Source organism: Heloderma suspectum, chromosome 1 (assembly GCF_057233095.1).
Source record: "Heloderma suspectum isolate Gila_16-S chromosome 1, 16-S_ref, whole genome shotgun sequence".
Lineage (NCBI taxonomy): Eukaryota > Metazoa > Chordata > Lepidosauria > Squamata > Helodermatidae > Heloderma > Heloderma suspectum.
The window spans coordinates 366,478,430-366,499,831 of NC_139458.1; the positions used below are offsets into that span (position 1 = coordinate 366,478,430).

The 21,402-nt window shown below is 42.8% G+C and overlaps 1 protein-coding gene and 1 non-coding gene across 2 annotated transcripts; both read right to left on the bottom strand.

The window, feature by feature from the left end:
* Nucleotides 1–1,947: 1,947 nt before the first annotated feature.
* Nucleotides 1,948–16,472, bottom strand: TOMM20 (translocase of outer mitochondrial membrane 20). Its single transcript, XM_084828160.1, has 6 exons — nt 16,299–16,472; nt 13,818–13,864; nt 13,122–13,203; nt 10,972–11,114; nt 4,402–5,337; nt 1,948–2,142 (listed from the first exon to the last, which is right to left on the bottom strand). Exons 1-5 carry the CDS (start codon nt 16,420–16,422, stop codon nt 5,293–5,295), a joined length of 441 nt encoding a protein of 146 aa, XP_084684286.1. The 5' UTR covers nt 16,423–16,472; the 3' UTR covers nt 1,948–2,142; nt 4,402–5,292.
* On the bottom strand, nt 14,646–14,785 carry LOC146359816 (small nucleolar RNA SNORA14). The gene has a single exon (XR_014787067.1). It is a non-coding gene; the product is annotated as a small nucleolar RNA SNORA14 (small nucleolar RNA).
* Nucleotides 16,473–21,402: the final 4,930 nt, after the last annotated feature.

Here is a 21,402-nt window from a genome sequence, read left to right on the forward strand (position 1 = left end):
CTGGCTAGGACTTGGGGGGAGCTGCAGTCCAACAACATCTAGAGGGCCACACACTCCTCATTCCTGTCCTATGGAAGCAAGCATCCTGTTTCCCCACAGTGACTGACCAGGTGCCTATAGGAAGTCCACAGGCAGGGCACGAGGGAATAGCCATCTCCCACTGTGGCTTTCTAGTAATGTTGGAAGCAGCACAGAAATAACCCAAAGGATTAAATAAGCACACAGTTGATATATTGATACACTGCAGTATGTATGCAAAAGATCACGTGTATATTTTATTCCAAAGTATAGCCAGATGCATCTCACATGGGATCGAAACATGCTGTGCTTGAAAGCTGATTTATATTATACCCCAAGAGATCCAGCAACTACATTGCACATGTATGCTGTACTTAAGGGCTAGTAGATAATATGCCCCAACAAGGGATCCAGAAACTGCTGTGCACACATAGGTTGCTTGATTAGAAGGCAGTGAATTCAAATTCAAGGGATCTACATCTTGTGGCAGAAATTCCGTAGAGTAGCCCGTGTGCTGTGTGAGGTAGTACTTCCCTTAGCGGTCCTGAATCTCCCACCGGTCCACTTCATTGTGTTCTAGTATAATGAGAGAAACATCTCCCTATGCATTCTTAATGCTTTTATACACTCTGTCGCATCCCCTTTCAAAGAAAGGCACAAGAGCCCTGCTGCAACCAAAGGTGGCACCCTCACAGAGGTACAGCTGGCTCTGCCATTGCTGCTGCTGTGACCTGTGCAATGGTGGAGGGGGCAGGGGAAGAAAACCAAAGCCGAGAATGTGCTTTCCTCTGCACGCAGGGGATGGCTGCAGGAAGGAAGATGGGGCTGCAACGAATCATGATTAGCAGATGTAACAGGTAGTTCCTGTGACCAGGCTTTGTTGTGGGGTGGTTTGCAAGTACATGAGAAAAGGTGTCACCATCTCAATCAGAGGTGGGCAACTTGTAGGCCAAAAGATCTTTTGGCCTACAACTCCCATCAGCCCTAGCCATCATAGCCAATGGTGAAGGATGGGAGTTGTAGGCTAAAACATCTGGAAGGCCGCAAGTTGCCCACCCTGCTGTTCCATTTTTGCATGTTTTAGCCTAACCTCCCTTTCCCATTGCTAGCGCCCCCTCCCCCAACTGCTTCTACCTGCTCAGTAAGGGACGGTTGATAGTTTTATTCTACTTGAGGGAAATACTCTATGGTCATAGGTGTTTTGAGTGCTTTGTACATCCATCTTTTTTTTTCTTTAAGTGCTTTAGAACACACTGTGGCATAGTCTCTCCCTCTGGTCAGCCATGTTTACCTGTGCAGGGTGCCGTGTGTCTTTGCATCCAAAATTGCAGCAGTGGATTGAAGATCCCTGGTTGGATCTGGTCTGGACTCCTGCGGCATCGTACCTGTAAAGCACATATGGCCCTTGGCCGCTCCATGGCTTGCAGAGCTGTAGGGTGCCCATCTGCTTTTCCTCACCACCCAGCTGACCAGCTATCAGCTGAGAACAGGGAACAGATCGCTCGGTCATCTTCAGGATCATGGAGGCAGGGGGAGAATAGGCTTAAGCCTCTCCAGGCTCCACCTCCCTAGCAACTCTGATACAGAATATGGGGGCAGGAAGAAGAGACTTTTAAATAGCAACCCAAACCACCACCCTCTCTCCTGAATTCACTAGGGCAAGGTTTAAACTTCCCCATCATGCTAGTCCTAGCGTTTGTTGTGTGAAGCATGCTTTTTACCAGCGTCCCCATAATCAAAATTCATCACTTGTGTACCCCAAGTTGTCTAGACATAAGAAAATGGAACCTCATGGCACACGCCTTAATACATTATGTTTGTTCCCTGACTGGAGCAGATACATGCCTAGGGGTGTGCCATGACTGGCTAGAGTGTTAATTGGCTCTCCTGTAGCAGTGGAGCAGGCAGGAGCTCTCCATTTACTTTAGTGGGAGTGCTTCAACAGTCACTTCTTTTGCAGGCATAACCTTCCACCAACATTGGAGGTGGGACCTACATCTCAGGGAGCCCAGGACTCCAAGTAATCTCCACTCCTTCCCCCACCATAGCCCAAACTCATCTCTTTTTGCCCCTCATACTGGCGGGCACCACCACCAATGCAGCAGCCATGAGAATATAGCAAATCTGGGTCAGTGCCTACTACACCAAACAATGTTTAAGGGATTTAGTAGTGATCCTATCCTCAGGTCTATCTGTCAGACGGTATTGCAGTTAAGTATGACTAATTTTAGGTAGATCTGACAGATGAATACCGAGTCTCCATTCAGGGAATGAGATTAAGAGCAAGATGATTTAATAAAATAATCTCCAAATTCACATACATACATTCAAGATAGTAGGTCGCATCCAAGCAGCTGTCGCACAAGAGAAGTTCCACACATCCTCCTCCCCAATGCAGCCCCATATCCCAAGCTTTTCCTGAGACACCCCCCCCATCTCCAGAAAAGGCTTTTCGGAGGGCACAGGGAGCTGCGCGTGGGGTGGGTGGCTGGGAAATCCCCATCATGCAAGCCCCACTTTGGATGCAACCCAGTATATTTTAATTGATTACTCTATTATAAGCAGAACTCTCATTTTAAAAGCTAATTATGTATAGATGCTAGCATGTCAAACTAATGACAAAACATTCTGAAGGGGAGTGAGGTACATAGTGCTGACTCTATGGACTGGAAATTAATTTCCTAGGAAAGAAGCTTGATCAGCATCTGTCATTTTGCCACTTCTTTAAGATACCGCACTGTAATCTGTCCTGTCAATATTTGGAAAAGTTGGTTCACAAAACAATATAGAAATTTAGTAAGAGCTGCAGGATTTGGGACAAGAGCCCTATTACTTGCAGTGGGTAGTCAAACTGACAAGGGCCACCACAAAACATTTGTCCTTAATCTCCCATTCTCTTAAATAATTCAGCATGCCTGACATTTTTACCTACATAATATAGAGATATTTGACCTATATTTTTGAACTTTACTTTTTGTATGTTAAATGATGCATAGGTCTTGAGGTCTGTTGACTGCACCAATACATTGACTGAATTACCTACAGAAGTTTATTCCCATAACTGTAAACCAGCCACACTCAAACATATCACTACAGCAAATATGAAAAGACAAAGATAATGATGAGCGGTCATGAGATTTTTAAACACTTTTAACAAGGTGATTCTCCAGTAGACTTGAATTCTCCATTCTTCTCTGCCTGTTCCAACTTAAGATCCAAACTTAGCTCCATGTATCTCAGCTGCATGAATCACAAACGTTGCTGGCAGACTGGTGACCATTCTGCAAGGATCAGGTGAACAGAGCTCTTAAACCTCCATTTGATTAAAATACTGGGTTAGAAAAGAGATTTTCATTTCTATTCAACCCTAGTGAGATTTCCCCAGGAGTGCAGTTCTAGTAGATACTGAGATACTTCAAACTGATACACCATGACTGCTGAGGAGCCAGCAGGTGATAACAGCTTTCAGTTTTAAAGAATTTATAAAATAGGTGATTGCATCCATATTTAATCATTTAAACACAACACTATCAGGGTTTTGTTAAGTATTATTGGTACCACCTGCAACATGTTCCACAGATTTTAAAAGAATACTTGGGTCTCACTGATTTGGGAAACAAAATAGTTAATGTTCCTCTCTAACAGCAGATCACTTTTCTTTATTGCAATCCAAGTTCCTGTAGGGAAAACTAATAGACATCAACTATCAACTGAAAGTAGTTAACTGAAAGAACTGAGTTTCCTGTATGAGGTGTATATACAAGAGCCATGATAGTCTCGGGGTAGTTAATGGAGCAATCAAACCAAAAGAAGAAAGGAGGGAACTGAGAGATGGGGACAGAGAGATCTATGGGCTGGTGAAAGGAGGAGACAGAGGAGGGGAAGGATAGTACAGAGAGAAGACAGTTAGTATGGAGAACAGACAGAAAAGGATGTAACCACTTGCAGACACACCTGTGGAGTGGGGAAGCAAAGAGAAAGGGGAGTAAGGGAGCAATCCTATAGCTGCTAGCCAACGGCTAGATGGCCATAGGATATGTGGGTTTCTGGGAACCGACCTTCCCCCCCTTCCGCGCTGCCTTGCAGGCAGCACAGAACGGTCCCACACTCAGAAGAGGAGTGCGGAGCAGCCAAAACAGGGCGTTCTGGGGTGGGCGGAAATGCTGGTACAACACACCCCATGTGTCGTCCAGCAGCCTCCTCCCACAATCCGCCTTCCCATGGCTAGACAGCCAAAATTGGCATTCTAGCCACAAATGCAGGGCAGGAGAAGCACAGAGGGAACGATCCCCTCTGTGCTTCTCTTGCCCTGCATTGGATAGGCAGTCATCTGAGTTTGGAGGCGGCCGCCTATCCCCATAGGATTGCGCCCTAAGAGATGACGGTCTGGAGAGGCATGTGATGGTGGAGAGAGAATAGAATAACCTATAGTATACGGCAAGAAAGAAGGGCATAGCAGATTGGGGCATGGGCTTGTGGTGTTACATGGAGAGGGAACAGAAGGAGCTGAGACCTAAGGTGGTGTGGAGAAAGAGTCAGTGCTATAAAGAACAAAAAAAAGTCACAATTATAATAAAAATGTTTTTCTGTGGTAAACTTAGTAGTGCAGTCTTGTGGAATTAATAATAATATGAAGTAGCCCTCAGAGTGACACAGGTTAACATCCTCCTTTTAATATGATTGTTTTACTTTGGGGTTTTTTACTCATTGTAAGCCACGTTCCATGTATGGTGTACTTAAATGTACTCAATGAAGTTAACAACTTGTACTGAAGTTTCCAACATGATTAAACTCCTTTTAAAAGAATAATCATGGGAAACTTTCAGGACATACTGAAATTTGCCAATAGCCCCATTATACTTCTTTGATATCTGAATGAGCACGCAGACACATGGGAGCACAGATAAGTCTTTAATGCCTTAGCTTTTTGTTTTTCGAAAATGAGCACGGGATACTTTTATGTTGTAGCTTTACATCTTTTATATGTACAATGTTACAACTGTATTGGTAATAAATGGCATTAATGATACTTTTTATAACTCAACATGGTGTATTTATAAAATGAATTTATCAAAATACACTTTGCACTAGATAATAAATAAAGTCCAGCCAAACCAACCTACCTAAAGTTAAAATTAACTCTGGCAGGTTCAAATGTGGTATACAGTCCATTATGACTATTATGCTTGCTCCTTTACCCTGCTCCTCCCACCCACTCCCCATGATGCTCATCTTTTGGGCTAAGGGAACACTTATTTTTCCTGCTGAGATTTCTCATTCCACGTCGTCCTCAGCCAAGCACTGTGCACTTACAATTCTCTGTAAAATAAAATATTTGAACAACCTTAGAGCAATACTCTGAATAGTATACTTCTCTTGCCAGGTGAATTACTGAAATGAATTGTAACCTGAGATTTTCCTCTGAAAAACAACACAGATACTCCTTACCATACTTGGCGCCTAAGAAACTAATAATCAAAGTACTGATAAAAAAATGAAGTTGTGCAGTATTTGGTCAAGCCAACTTCTGCTAAACATTTACTTGGGATCCAGCAACCACCCTTGCATATATTGTCACTGTTAATATTTTACTTCACTGTGTTTAGATGATTTAAAATTAACTGAATTAAAAATACCAGGAAGTCTTAATGATACAGGTCTCTTATGTTAGGCCAGATATGAAGGCACTGAAATAGCCCTTTGCTGAAAGCTAATGGTTTGGGAGCAATTTCCCAAACTCCAACCACAAGATCTTGAAAATCCCAGATTTGATTTGACGTTAAAAAGAAGCAAACGCGCAAGTTTCTAGCCCTTACTATGGCAGACATGGCTGAAAATGTACAAGTAGTGGTTCCAACTTAGGAACCCCTTTGTGCAAATAAGGATTTTTATAGTTTCTAACAGCTGCTCTGCATGCTGTCTTAAAACTATTTTTGAAACTTCTGACATTCAAGAGTAGCTTGTCAATCAGCATCTGAAGCTGCTCTTAAGAAAGAAGTTAAGGATCCTCTGCCTACACAGACCTAGCCACAAGCTTAAAAAAAAAACACAGGACTGTTAATAAGAACATCTAATGAAGTAAAAAACAAACAAACCATGCACATATAAATGCACAATAGCAAAAAAAAAAAATCACTTAGAACAAAATTCCCTTCCCTAAGTGCTTACCTGTCAAAACTGTATCGACCAGCCTCCCCCAAGTCAGTGTGCTCCAGATGGGATGAATTACAACTTCCATAATCCTCGATTAGCATGGTTAGTGGCCATGTTGGCTGAGGGATAGTGGGAATTGTAGTCCAACACATCTGGAGGACACTGGGTTAGGGGATACTGGTCTAGGGTTGTTCTATAACTAGGGCATAACCACCATCAACACCCTGCCCTTGATGCCACTCAGCCTACTACCAAGTAACACCAACACTTGGAATAGGGCCCTGTCTGATTATCTCAGCATGGGGGGAGGGGGAAGTTAACACGGAAGGTTTCTCAGAGGTATTCTGGACCCAAGCCATCTAAGACTTTTAAGATCAAAATGAACACTCTGAATTGTGCCTAAAAACTAATCAGGGACCAAGTGAGACCTTTAGCATAGATGTTATGATCTTCCTCTACCTATTGGTGAGAGTCAGGTGAAACAAGAACTTAGGTGGTTGCTGAAATGCAGAGATATTTTACTCTGCTACTCACATCTATTGCGATATGGTGCAGCACAGGCAAGAACCATTTTATGTATAAATTCTTTATATCCAAATCCATCTGGAGTCTCCTTAGGTCTCCTAAATCTGCCGTCAACACCCTTCAAATGCTTTGGCGGTTTTCTTCTACCTATGTATTGTTCTTCATTTCTGGCAGACCTCCAGTCTTATCCTATGTATGTTTACTCAAAAGTCCCAATGGGTTTGGAGACTTCCGGTTGGAGCCAATGTCGCCCTGGCAGCATTCTGCAGAGCCTCCACGGGACGCTATCTCAAACAGTTTTTAAAAGGTTGAAAAACCTTTTCATCTTCCCCTGGAATGAAAGGGGAGGCAAGAGCAGCATCTGGATGAAGTCTTGGAAGAATAGCCCTCACTGCGAAGCAGCAGGGGGGCTGGGCTCCGAGACTAGCCTGCCAGAGCTTAATCATCGCTCAAAGTTGTTTTGAAACTCCTATCTAATTAGGAGAAATCAGGGCTGACATGTTCCAATGTAATATATGGATTAAGAAATACCAACAATATTTGAGGACCCGCAACATTTGTTTGAAGAGAAGGATGGCTATGTCAAGGAGGAAAAAAGGAGCAGGATCTCCACCTACCCCCCCAATACCTCCCGTGGCAAAGCCTCCGAGAGGCGAAAATACAGAGGAGTTATTTGCTCTGATAAAAACTTTGTCTTTGCAGTTTGCTGAACAGGCTAAGAGGCTGGATACAATTCAAAATTCCATCACCGCACTGCAAGGGGCTTTGGACTTAATTAACACTTCTTGGCAAAAAATGGAGGTGAAGGTTAATGAGCTGCAAGATCGGGTGGCAGCGAACGAAACTGCGTCACAAGCTTTTTATAATAATTTATCTGCCAGAATCTCCCAACTTGAAGCTCCCACGTGCAGGGCAAATATACGCATTATTGGTATTAAAGATCTAGCTACTGATATAAATTTGTCTACTTCTGTAGATAAGCTTCTGCCCTGTGTCATCTGATTATTTACTTGATATTGAGCAGGCATTCCGTGTGCCAAATGCCAAAGGGACTGGTTATACGATTATAGTCCAATTTGCAAGAATTGCCACAAAAAAATTATATCCTGTGTCTGGCAAGAGGGGGTGGAAGTCTTGTTTGGGAATCAAAATGAGAAAAAATCATGTTATTTCCGGATTACACCAAGGAAGTTGCTGATAAAAGAAGGCAATTTACCAAGACGAAAAACCTGGCAAAACAAATGAACTTACAATATCATTTAAAATATCCTGCTACATTTTGCATTTTTTCTAAAGGTCAGATGAAGAAGTTTCTAAATCACGAAATGGCGGAGGCATGGCTAATCGGAAAAACATGCGAGACTTCTGTTCCAGCCCCATGAACTGGAATTTATAAACATGTTTTGTTAACTGGCTATGTTTAGTCTGTAAGATCCAGGCTAGGCCAGAGATAATCGCTCATATATATTCGTCTTTTTTTCCCCTCTTTTTTTTCCTTTTCTTTTAAATCCTTTCTCTTTAAATGGATATGATATACTGTACTTAAATTTACTGTTTGAGGGTGTATAGAAATGTACACACACATTTATATATCTAGTACAAAATACATTAGTGATTGTTGTAAGGTTGATTTTCAGCTTTATTATCATACAACAATATAAAATTTATTAATGATTTCTTATTATTTATCCTCTAATTTTCTTCCTTTATTATTATTACTATCATTATAGTACTAATAATAAAAACTGGTTAGTAACATTTTAAGTTGGTTAAATGGTTAAGCTCTACTATTATATGTTAGGAAAGTAAAGGTTCCTCCTGTGCAAGCACCGAGTCATTGCTGACTCCTAGAGGGGCGCCGCTTTCGCTGGTGTTTTCATGGCAGCCTATAGCGGGGTGGTTTGCCATTGCCTTCCCCAGTCGTGACTACCTTTCCCCCAGCAAGCTGGGTACTCACTTTACCGACCTTGGAAGGATGGAAGGCTGAGTCGACCTGAGCCGGCTACCTGGGACCCAGCTTCTTCTGGGATCGAACTCAGGATCAAACTATTATATGTTAACTGAAGGGCAATATATGGTTATTGGAAATGAATTGTAGGCCTACTTCCTTGCTTTAAGACTGATGATATGATATTGAAATGTAAGGTTGATTATTGATTATTATTATTATTATAAGGTTGATTATCTATGCTGTACTGAATTGTAATATCGCCAATGGTATAGATATAACTTTTAAGTAGAATGGTATTTGAAGTTTGTGCGTAATGGAGTTTAAATTTAATCTCTTTAAGTAACTTTAAAAATATTTTTTCATTCTTTCTTGCTTTCTTCTTCCTGCTCCTGCTCCTTCTCCATTTTCTTTTTTTCCTCTCTTTTTCGTTATTGCTGTGTCCTCTTATGAATACTGTATTGCTGGGAAACTGTAGATACTGATTAGGTTGCTGGTACTGTTTATTTCATTTATAAAGATAAAAATAGAATAAAAAGTGATGTTTTTTTAAGTCCCAATGGCTTCAACAGGACTTTCTCCCAAATAAGCACATATAGGCTTGTAACCCATGGTTTAGGCACTGAATCAATCTAGTTGGAAGAGAAAAACTTGTGTGAAAGCTTATCTCAGTTAGCCTTTCATAGCATATCCATTCAAAGGTTGGTCCTTGCTTGTCTTTGAGGCTAAGAAACAGCCAGAAAAAAGAAACTTTTTTCTTCAACAAAAACCAAGAAGACTCAAGACAGGGCAGGGGGCTGTTTGTCATATGGAACAGAAACAAACCTGGTACCAGAAGGTTAAAGCAAAACACAGTTATGTCAAGAGGCTATAACTCCATTCTATGGTTATATACAGTAAAATCAACCGACTGAAAAACTTTCTGTCAAGAAATCTTTGAACCCTGTTTTGGTTTTAACTGTTTCTCCAAAATGAAATCAGAAGAGAGTATGCATGATAACTGAATGCTCACAAAAGGGTCCAAAATGAAGTGCTGAGTGTGCAATCTCTTGATTTGTAAACTGAAGATTAACAGTTCTATATATTATAAAAGCATCCTTCTGCATGTAAACAAACACTGCCAGTTTCTTACTACTTTAAGAAACCAATAATACGAAATCAGAATAACTACATTTCAATTATGACAAGCAGCCTTACAAAAAAACAAGTTCCCTACTTAGTCAACAAAGCCTGAAAATGCATTGTGCAAACCAAAGTTTGGTCAGAGTAATTTTTGTTCTCTATCAGAAAACATCAATAAAAAGTTTATTTCACTTTTGTGATGGGACTACAATAGTGCCCTAGAAGTAGTAGTTGCCTCTGAGAAGAATAGTTTGGCAGGAAAAAACCCTGACCCACACATTATCTGCTCCAGTCCTGGATTTGATCCCGGGGACAAGTACTATTAGGGTTAGTCTTTGCACCACCATGGTGGCCAAAACAAACAGAACCTAACTAGATGTCAGGTGTAGGATGTGAGAATCTGTTCCTTTGTTCTTGGGTGGAAGGTCTACACAAGGGAATCCACTCCTTCTGAGACTGAACTATATTCATACATACTTGTAAGTCACCCTGAAGGCCTCAACGGTGGAAAGGTGGGATACAAATCCGTTAAATAAAGTAGGACTGTGCACCCTCCTATCCTTTCATTGAGCTCTGGAAACATTTCATTACTATTTGATATCACTCTAGAGCTGGGCTGAGCTACATATGGCTTGCCAGAGCCTAGTTCATTGCTCCCTGGTGTAAGCAACAGACTTGTCAAGGGCAGGCTGCATTACTCCTCTTTGTGGTCCATGTGTCTTAGAGAACTCTGTCATTTTGGCTCATATCTACACCAACTGGTTAATATTGACACCACACTACCAAAAGTGCTTTGATTGCTACAATGTTCCCACTGACAAGCAGTCCTTGGTCCCAAGGACAGCAAGTAGAAATGCAATTGGCACAGCTGCCAGAAACATCTCAGCCTGAACTTTGAGAAATGTCAAACCCATACCACAACAAAGCCATTATTTGCCTGATCCTGACTAGAGTATGTTCCTAATTTTAATGCCACAAATGTTTCCCAATGTGATGAATTAGATACTTGTCATGGTATCAGCAACAGTACCATGCACTAAAGTAAGTATGAGGCTGCAATCCTCTGTACACTTATTTAGGAGTAACCCCATTAAAATCAATAAGACTGCGTAAACATGCATAGTAGCAGGCTGTTAATAATGTTGATACTGACTAATTTTATTATTTCAAAGTGTGAAGAATAATGTAAAATTAGCTTTTCATACCTGGCTAATTGTTGGGAGTTTAGTAAGAAGCATCTGGAAAACTGGTGGTGGAAGGGTCTGCTGTAGAACCTGTAGCAACTGCTGTGGTTGTCCACAGACAGCAATGGCATTTGTCAAGTGATCAACACCCTTTTCATATTCTCCTGTATAAATAATAAGGATGTTACATTGGCTTTAAATTGCATGTCATGAACTTCACCATCAAACTAACTTTAGAACCACCAATAGTTAACAACCATATTTTACCTCAAGTGAAAATAGATTTCAGCAAATGAGGCAAATGTCCCTAAACCATGCTACCTCCACCTCCTCCATAAACTGGTCAATAGAAAAAAAGCCCATCCAAAGAGCAAGTCAATAGCCTGGAACTTTTAGGTTTAACTTGTTGCCCCTATTCGGTTAGTAAGTTTGCTTTTCTGTTTTCAAAGGGAACTGAAATCAAAATACCAATACAGCAACCCTAATCAGGAAACTACAATTTTATTTTCTTGGGCTGTTTGGATGGCTTAGGGAGCAATCCTATAGCCACTAGACACTGTCTAGAGGGCCATAGGATATGCTCTTTTCTGGGAACCGACCTCCCCCCACGTCCACGCTGCCTCGGAGGCAGTGCAGAGAAGCCCTGTCCTCTATGCCCAGAAGAGGAGTGCAGAGTGACTGAAAAGGGGCGGGGCTAGGGGTGTTCTGGGGCAGGGAGAGCGGAGCTGCCTGTACGACACATCCTATACACGCAGCCTCCTCTCTTGGTTGGCCCCCACGGCTGAAAATAGCAGGGCAGGAGAGGTGCAGAGGGAACGATACCCGCTGGGCCTCTCCTGCCTTGCTTAGGATAGGTGGTTGCCTCCGGGTTCGGAGGCAGCTGCCTACCTTGATAGGGTTGTGCCCTTAGTATCTGATAATCTACCAGGATCTCCATTAAATTTACTAATTACTGCTAGAATAGAGAAATGGAAAAAAATGGAAAGCCCTCATGTGGGGAACTGATTAGAGAAAGCATGGAATAATTTATATATGGCAAAGTTAACCCACTTAAGAAAAGGCAGGAAGACACCTTTAAAATCAGGAACTTTTACCTGATTTGGCATCAGTTCATTCAGTACTGAATAGGCACTATAACCAGAATGTACCCTGGGCCATTTTATTATTTTACTGGGAATTCATACCGTGGTGCCTCTACTGTTCCTAACTACATATTCCTAAAGTAGGGTGGTTGTGATAACACTATGTCTTTGGATAGTTAGTAATTTTGGGATTTCTGACTCTTAAGGCATTAATTCTAAATATAATTCATTTTTGATAGTCTGGATAGTATACTGAGTGTATGTTAGATCTTTAAATAATAGCAGGTTATTTTAAAAAATAAGAGATAATTCCTAAGTTTCTGTTGAAGTGTGATAACTTCAAGCAGACGGCTACAAGAACAAAACCTTTCTAAACACAATTTGGACTGCAATCCTATACCCATTTATTTGGTAAGTGCTACCAAATTCAATTGAACTTACTTCTAAGTGTATAGGATTGCACTGTTTACTTATTTGATTTGTATCCTGTCTTTCTACCAAGAAAAATGGCACTCAAAGCAGCTTACAATCATAAATAAAACTTGATTAAAACAGTAAGAAAACAAATAAATTAAAACAATTAAAAACACATAACAGAATAAAAACATCCAACACAACAGACCTGTGTAAATGACAAAGGCCAGCTTGAATAAAACATTATTTGCCTGTTGGCAGAAGGACAGCGGAGAGGGAGCAAACCTAACCTCCCTTGGAAGGGAGTGCCACAACCTAGAAGTGGCCACCGACAAGGCCCTTTTTCGCATCACCACCAAACATGCCCCTGAAGGCGGCAGTCTTGAAGGAAAGGCCTCTCCCGAGGATCTTAAGACCCGGGAAGGCTCATATGGGAGAAGGTCGTCTTCTAGGAGGCCTGGTCACTGTTGGAAGCTGACTAACATTGCAATCCTATATAATCACAAGGGAGTCAGCCCACTGAACTCAATGAGGATTATTTCCAAGTAGACATATATAGGTTTGAGCTACAAAGGACATGTAGATTCTTCAGCTTCCTGGATGATGATTTCAAGAATCAGTATGTAATGCCTTTTACTCCTCCCCTACCCACGAGGTAACAAAATTTGCAACAACCTTGTGCTAGTAGTTCCTCGCCCAGCTGTATCTCTTCAAGGAAGAACTTCTGAACTGCTTCAGCATCTTTTAGGTCAGGCAACTGTAACAATTACATTTATCCAATCAGCCATTTAGACATCATAACAACACATCCACACCACACCACTTTTGAACACAGTACTGTGGAACATTTACATGTTTGTGGGTCTATAACATTAAGAGCTGTCCAAGAAGAAAAACATTTACTAGAAATATTACATATGCAAAATGTCCAACATCCCATGGTTCACTATCTCATCAGCTTATGAGCACTTATATTTGCTACAGAAAGGAACTGCAAGTTGTGAAACGTTATACACAAGAAATATGCCAAAGAAATACAGGCTTGGATCCAGAAAAATACTGGTGGAAGGGGGTTGGCAAAAGTGACTTTCCTGCCCCCTACCAGGCAGCCCCCCGAAAAGTCTCTCTTGGGGGTTGGGGGCCCTTCCTGAATGGGATGGGTTGTGGAGCAAGGGGAAGGGAGGAATGCAAAAAAATCAGCTGGATGAACCTTCCACAGGGGAGGAAGTTGCCTTCTACTGCCACTTGTCCAAGCCAACAAATGTATACTGGAAATGTTGTTAGCTTAATCAATTCAAGCCCAGACTCAATTTGTATACCATGTATAACACAGCACAATAAAAGTCAAACTAAACACAATAAGGTTAATACCTTTGAAAGTCCTGCTCTCTCTTTGGCTAGCTTTTGTTTCTTCCTTCCTACGGATTAAACACAATACACACTTCAATTTATATATTCTATGATAAGGATATATTGTTTTTCAAATCTTAATACCATTTGCACTCATGCACAATGTGAAACATCATATAGATACCCACTTGCAAATTTGTTTCACATTTGGGCAAGGAACAACCTATGTGCTTTTTGCACATAGAGCAATTAAGAATGTATATACAGTTGTATCTGGTGCTGAATGGAACACACTTCTGAGGCTGGCGCTCTTCCCCCCCCACACACACACACACATACACTGAAGGACCTATAAGTGCAACAGCAGGACCACCAGGAAGCCAACCAGAGTTTTTAATATTATGCTCTTCCTGCATCTCTCTTAGCCAGGAACCACATTCCATCTGGCCTATGTGATAAGCTCTATCCCCTAGGGACAGTTAAATCCCATGCTGCCTTGAAGCTCACTTTGGTGGGGGGTGGGGAGCAGGGGGTATTTTGCCTCAGACTCTATAAGAATAGCATCAGCATAGAAGGAATACCAGGTAACTGGAGAGAAGCTTTTAACATCACATGCACCAGCATTTCTTGACTGCCCCACAACCAAGAGACAAGAGAATTGCTTCATGTTATTATAACCTGTTGTAAACCTCCTTGGAGAGATAAATATGTACAGCGCTTGTATAAGCCTCTGAAGAATCTCAGCACAGAGAAAGTAATCAGCTCAAATCTGAGAACACATTTTGCTATCAAGAACAAGTTTATACAAGTATGCCTTGTTAAGAAAGGAAGCTCATATTAAATGACACAAGTACTTGTTGAAGAGGTGAAATAATGCAGAACAACGGGGGAATGTTCAGCATTTTGGATAACGCTACATTTTTCTTTTGCATTCATCCTTATCCTGGAAGTTATAATACCAACAGTACCAGGAGGGTTTGAGAATGCATGATTAGACAGTATATTGAGTAGCTAAGGCAGGGTTGAAGAATCTCAGGCCCGAGGGCCAAATCCAGCCCTCCTGGGTTCCTCAGATGGCCATGCCCTTTCTCCTGACCACCAAGCATTGGGTGGTTTCCTGGCTTTTGTGACGTTCACTTCCCATTCTAAACAGTGGAGATGCCTCTCCTAAGGCTTAGTGACTGATAGTAAGAGCTCTATGCTAAAGTGTGCTGATATTTGTGGCCCTTTTGCCTTCAGCTCTGCCCAGCAATGGAATACAGCCCCTGAGAGCTTCTCCCAAATGAACTCGGTGCTCAAGCTGAAAGAGGTTCTCCACCCCTGAGCTAAGGAGTCACATAGATTAATTTTTCTAATGTCCTCCCCCTATAGCTCTATAGATCATCAACTACGCAGTTTTACCAAGAAGATTAAAAATACAGGTCCATCCCAACACATTCAAACACCCAGATTATATTATCCTACTAGTGGGGCCTGTAACAAAACATTATCATTATCATCACCACCATCACCACCACCCCACCTTTTTCCCAGTAATGGGACGCAAGGTGGCTTACAAAATTAAAACATATACAATTAAAGGGTTTGACTAGTCAGTCATGGCCTGCCCCAGGATACTGTAAATAAGCAGTCCAATTCACTATTTGACTCACCCCTCACTGGCTGGGGAATACCATGAGTAGGATTTTTTTTTTTCTGTCTAAACATGCATAAGACTGCAATCTAAGTTACTTAAAATGTTTTAGAACTCCATAGAATTTTTAAACAGGCACCTAAAGCATACATAAAGCAAAGCCTCAAATGTATAGCAAGCTTATGCAATCTCAGGCTGCATCACACATTATACAGTGACAGGCTCGTGTACACCACTCGGCATACCCACACCAGGAAGCCATAGGCAATGCACTTCTAGGGGGGAAATAAAGTCACACAGTGGTGAACACGTTTGTTCCACTGAAGCATGTCTTGTGTGTATCCAGCACAGACATATACGTGTGTGCACGCGCACATGTTAGGAACGATGTGCAAAGCAGTCCTTATTCCCACACATATCAAACCAAGGAAACTGGGCGAAGGAGGCCTTGGTGATGCACGCAGCCAGAGAGATAAGCCATCTTTCTTAAGCAGAGACAGCAAATGCCACCGAAGGCGGGAACAGGGGGATGTCCAGTTCGAGGCCTGGGTCGCTTTTTGTTCAGGCTCTGGGCGGCCACAAAAAAGCCCTCCCCAAAGAACAAGGCGCCCTTGGGCAGGCCCTTACACCGCCGCTCACCTCCTTCTCCGGCCGCCCTGGGCCTGGGAAGTCTCAAAACGGGGCAGGCACCAGAGCCCTGAAAGCAGACTGGAGAGAGGCGGAGATCTGCTGCAGGCGACCCTCACCCACCCACCGGTGGAGAGAGCGGCAGGCGAGCAACCGGGTTAAAGGGCTCGGGGAGCGGGGCAGGTAGAGGGAAATCCGGCCCGTGACTGCCGGCGCACGAGGGGAGCGGCCGAGAGACTCACGTTCCCGCAGCCGGTTCTTGAAATTGGGGTCGCTCCTCCTCTTGCGGTCGAAGTAGATGCAGTAGCCGATGAAAAGGGCCCCGCAAAGGCCCGCGGCGATGGCGCTGCTCTTCCCGCCCATCATCCTGCCGCGCCGCAGCCCGCCTCGTACTTCACAAGCACCTTGGAGCGGGCAGAGCCGGAGACGAAGGCCCCGCCCACCGCCGCGCCGCACGCGCTGGGGTAGGCGCTGCACGTCATCAGTCCGCGACGGCGAGCCGCTCGTCAAGCCCGCGGCGAACGCCCGAGGAGGACGGGCAGCGCGTCTCCTCCCTGCGCGGCGCACGCGCGCAGCGCGAATTTACTCCCCCTCTCTTCACCGCCTCCCCCGCATCGCGCATGTGTGGCACGCTCGCGCGCCCTCCCCTTGCCCGCCCCTCCCCAACCTATGTGGGAAGCGTCACGTCTCTTTCGGGGCCCTTCGCAGACCGGGCGCGTGCATGTTTCCTCAGAAGCAGTGGAGGCTGGTGGCTCCGATTTCGGTGGGGGGGGTGATTCCGTTTTCGGTTTCACTCGGAACCAGCCAGTACTGTAAAGGAGCTATCCAAGGTGCTGAGCCTTAGGTTCGGAGCCGCCAGCCTCCACTGCTCAGAAAACTCAGCGGTACTTACTGAAAGTGAGAGTTGTGCGACCCTCACCGCACTTAGCATTGCCTGCTATGCTGCTCTTATCTCGGCATAAGTCCAATCTAATGCTGAATGAAGCAAAACAATGGAAGTCTTTTAAAATGCAGTCCAAGATTGCAACGACATACAAAATCCAACAAAAGTGGGTCACCCAAAAGCCACTAAGACAAAACAACAACAACCAAAGAGCCCTACTGTTCCAACGCATTTAGTGTTGGGGGTTAAAGAGCAAGAACTTGAAAACAGGATTATACAGAATTTCTCTTTAGGCCTTCTGTGAGGTCCGAAATGCATTGGAACAGTAAACCTTTTAGAATAAAATACTTCTTTGTCTACCCCATCGCTTTAAGATTAACAGCAATAACATAATACTGTGCCGATAGCCACCAAAGGAGCAAATTAACACCATTCATAGAATAGCGGGGTTGGAAGGGGCCTATAAGACCATCAAGTCCAACCCCCTGCTCCATGCAGGAATCTAAGTCGAAGCATCCCTGACAGATGGCTGTCCAGCTTCACTTTGAATGCCTGTGGTGTGGGAGAGCCCACTACCTCCCTAGGTAAATGGTTCCATTGTCGTATTGCTCTTACAGTCAGGAAGTTTGTCCTGATGTTCAGCCAGAATCTGGCTTCCTGTCACTTGAGCCCATTAGTCTGTGTACTGCGCTCTGGGATGATGGAGAAGAGATCCTGGCCTTCCTCTCTGTGACAGCCTTTCAAGGACTTGAAGGGTGCTATCCTAATCTCCCCTCAGTCTTCTCTTTTCAAGGCTAAACATGCCCAGTTCTTTCAGTCTCTCCTCCTAGGCTTTGTTTCCAGTCCCCTGATCATCCTCATTGTCCTCCTCTGAACCTGCTCCAGCTTGTCTGCATCCTTCTTAAAGTGTGGCACCCAGAACTGGACACAGTACTCCAGATGATGCCTAACCAGTGCTGAGTAGAGGGGAACTAGTACTTCCAGGGATTTGGAAGCTATACTTCTATTAATGCAGCCCAAAATAGCATTGGCCTTTTTTGCAGCCACATCACCATGTTGGCTCATATCCAGCTTGTGATCTACAACAATTCCAAGATCCTTCTCGCGTGCACTATTTTTGAACCAAGTATTGCCTATCTTGTAACTGTGCTTTAGGTTTCTTTTTCCTAGATGCAGAACTTGCCATGTATCCCTGTTAAATTTCATTCTGTTGTTTACTGCCCAGTGCTCCAGCCTATCAAGATCACTTTGAATTCTGTTTCTGTCTTCCAGGGTATTAGCTATCCCGCCCAATTTGGTGTCATCTGCAAATTTGATAAGCATTGCCTGCACCTCCTCCTCCAAGTCATTAATACAAATGTTGAAGAGCACTGGGCCCAGGACTGAGCCCTGCAGTGCCCCGCTTGTTACCTCTCCCCAATCTGAGATCCCATTGATAAGCACTCTTTTGAGTCTGATCCTGTAGCCAGCTGTGGATCCACCAGATTGTTGTTTCATCTAGCTCACTTTTAGCTAACTTTGCTGAAGTTGAGGTATATTATGTGTACAGCATTCCCACAGTCCACAGGTGAGTTGACCTGATCAAAAAATGAGATCAGATCCATCTGGCAGGATTTGTTCTTGACAAATCCATGTTGGCTTCGAGTAATCACTGCATTGTTTTCAAGGTGCTTCCAGATGGATTGCTTTATAATCTGCTCCAGAATTTCCCCAGGGATTGATGTCAGACTGACTGGTCTGTAGTTCCCAGGGTCCTCCTTTTTACCTTTTGAAGATAGGGACAACATTAGCCCTCCTCCAGTCATCTGGCACTTCCCCCGTCCTCCATGATTTCTCAAAGAGAACAGACAGCGGTTCTGAGACTTCGTCTGCCAGTTCCTTTTTTACTCTAGGATGCAGTTCATCTGGCCCTGGAGATTTGAACTCAAAGTAATTAGGTGTTCCTTGACCATATGCCTATCGATCTCAAGCTGCAATCCTGCCCCTTCAGCCTGTACTTTGCCTTTGCCAGGGGGGTCATAGACCCTCTTTCAGGAGAAGACTCGGCTTTTTCTGCTGTGGCACCCCGGCTCTGGAATGAGCTTCCTAGCGAGGTTCGCCTGGCACCTACATTGTATTCCTTTCGGCGCCAGGTGAAGACCTTTTTATTATCCCAGGCATTTTAGCATTTTAGCTTTTTGAACTTTTAGCTTTGCTGTTTTAAATCTGTATTTTAAACTCCTGCACTGCTGCTAGGTTTTATTGTGGTTGCATTGTTATATTGTGGTTTTAATGTTCTATATATTTTAAATTGTTTTATTGTGTGCTGTTTGGTTTTTATTTTTGTGAACCAGAGAGCTTCGGCTATTGGGCGGTATAGAAATAAATAAATAAATAAATAAATAAATAAATAAAGTAGGAATTGAGCACTTCTGCCTTTTCTTTGTCCTCTGTTATCATTTTGCCATCCTTATTTAATAGCTGAACCGCCATTTATTTCCTCTGTCTTTTACTATGTACATATCTGAAGAAAGCCATTTTGTTGCTTACACATCTTGTGTCTGTGGGTGGGAGAGAGGAGTGTCGCCAGAAAAGCAGAGGAGATACAAACTCAAGGCATTACTTGTTTTCGTCAAGAGAATTTTAAAACTGAATGAAAATACTACTTATAAAACACTTCCAAACCAAAGCACAGTATAGGGGAAAAAAAGTAACTACTGGCCCACTGACATGGTTAAACACTGTAAAAGGAATAGTGATGATATAGTATCACTGCAGACTTGGTACTAACTTCCTATGACTTTACAGGCATCATTCACTATGCCACCTTTGCACTATAAATGTTGTAAATAAACATAAAACCCTGTTCAAAAAACAGGTTGGATCCCACATGTCAGTCTTCGTATTCTACATCCTACTGTAACTGCTAAGCTTTAGGAAATGCCTGCCCAGCAGAACAAATTATGAACCAAGCTTAGAGGCATTTTCAGTAGTTTTGTGGGAACTTCCAAGATTTGAGTATATTCTAGAAGTGTATGCCCTTTTCTACTTGAGCTGGCATTTGGTTATTATATAATAACAGTGGGATCAGGGTATTTAATACACTATTGCCAATAAAGTTCCTTCCATGAGTAGTATCCCTGGCTAAAGGAAGAAACAACCTCAATGAGTACATGATTCAAGCATTTCTTTAGCCATATTTAATTATTGTTTGGCAACAACTGTACCTCTGAGAGAAAAAGTGCTGTGGCACCATATTCACTGATCTTTTATGGCAGGCTGAAGACACCATGTGTTTAGTAAATACCAAAATAGTTGCTTGAAATGGGGAGAGGGGAATTTTGGAGGTGAATTGCACCATCCAGGGCTTTGCATGTTGAATTAAAAAAAATTGTTATTAATAAAAACAAAGAGAGCTGAATGCCTATTTTCTAGAAAAGAAATCAAGAAGGTAAAATCATGACAACTTCTACATTCTAGCTTGGCATAGATAGTAGCTGGAAACTGGCCTAAAATCTTTGGAAGTTACTAAGCCAAGTAGTAAATATATCTCAGTATCATAATGATGAAGTCTCTACTCAGGATGAGTAAGGTCTGCCCCTCCATAGCAGGGCAGGGGGTGAGGAAGCGCCTCTGGCCTGGAATTCTGGCACCATCAAGTCTTAAGGAGTGGAATGTCGCGCGCAAGTTTAGGATCAGCCAATGTGAACAGGATTCCTATGAGGTTAGTAAAAATAATATCCTCCAGATGAGCCTTCCCAAACCTAGTACACTGCAGATATTTTGGACTTTCATTCCCATCAGCCCCAGCCAGCATGGCCAGTGGTCAGGAATTCTAGTCCAAAACATCTGGAAGGCACCAAGTTGGGAAAAAGTTGCTTTAGACACTAGAGTCAAACTTCACATATGTTGCTAAATGGTAAAGAGAATCCCCCCGATGGAGTTTCCTATATCAGATTAGAAGTCAAGCAGACAAACTTCAACAAACAGGCAGGGCACCAAGATAGTCCACTAGATAAACTTTGTTTACACTAGACAAATGCCTTCTAAAGTTCCCAAGCCAGTGATATTTAATTTTAAAAAGAATTAATTAACTGGCATTCATATTCCCCAAGTGTGCAAGGCAAGAATGAAGTAAATTAATGCCATTTAGTTATTTAGCGTATTTTTATACCTCCTTCTGACTTAGAAAGCTCTTAAGGTAGTTTACAAAACAAATCACACACAACTTGGATCTGCACTGCTTTTTTTCAAACACCAACAGAGTGTGAACAAGTAGCAATCACAATGCTGCTTTATCAACTGGTTCAAGTTCAGGAATTCTATTTTAAAAATACTCCCAAAGTGGGAAGTTAAACTTGTGTGGGTACGCACCTTCTTTCAAAATGTGGTGGCTTTCAACTTTAAGACCTGGCTTGCACGTAATGACAATCCATAATATGGGTTGTTGAATTGTGGGTTGACTTTATGTGCAAACCTGGAAC

Bases quoted from the DNA above. Each gene is read 5' to 3' on its own strand.
- TOMM20 (XM_084828160.1), bottom strand. From the start codon at position 16,422: ATGATGGGCGGGAAGAGCAGCGCCATCGCCGCGGGCCTTTGCGGGGCC. The intron at 13,865-16,298 runs GTGAGTCTCTCG...TTTAATCCGTAG, and splicing joins CAAGAACCGGCTGCGGGAAC to GAAGGAAGAAACAAAAGCTA. The intron at 13,204-13,817 runs GTATTAACCTTA...TAATTGTTACAG, and splicing joins AGAGAGCAGGACTTTCAAAG to TTGCCTGACCTAAAAGATGC.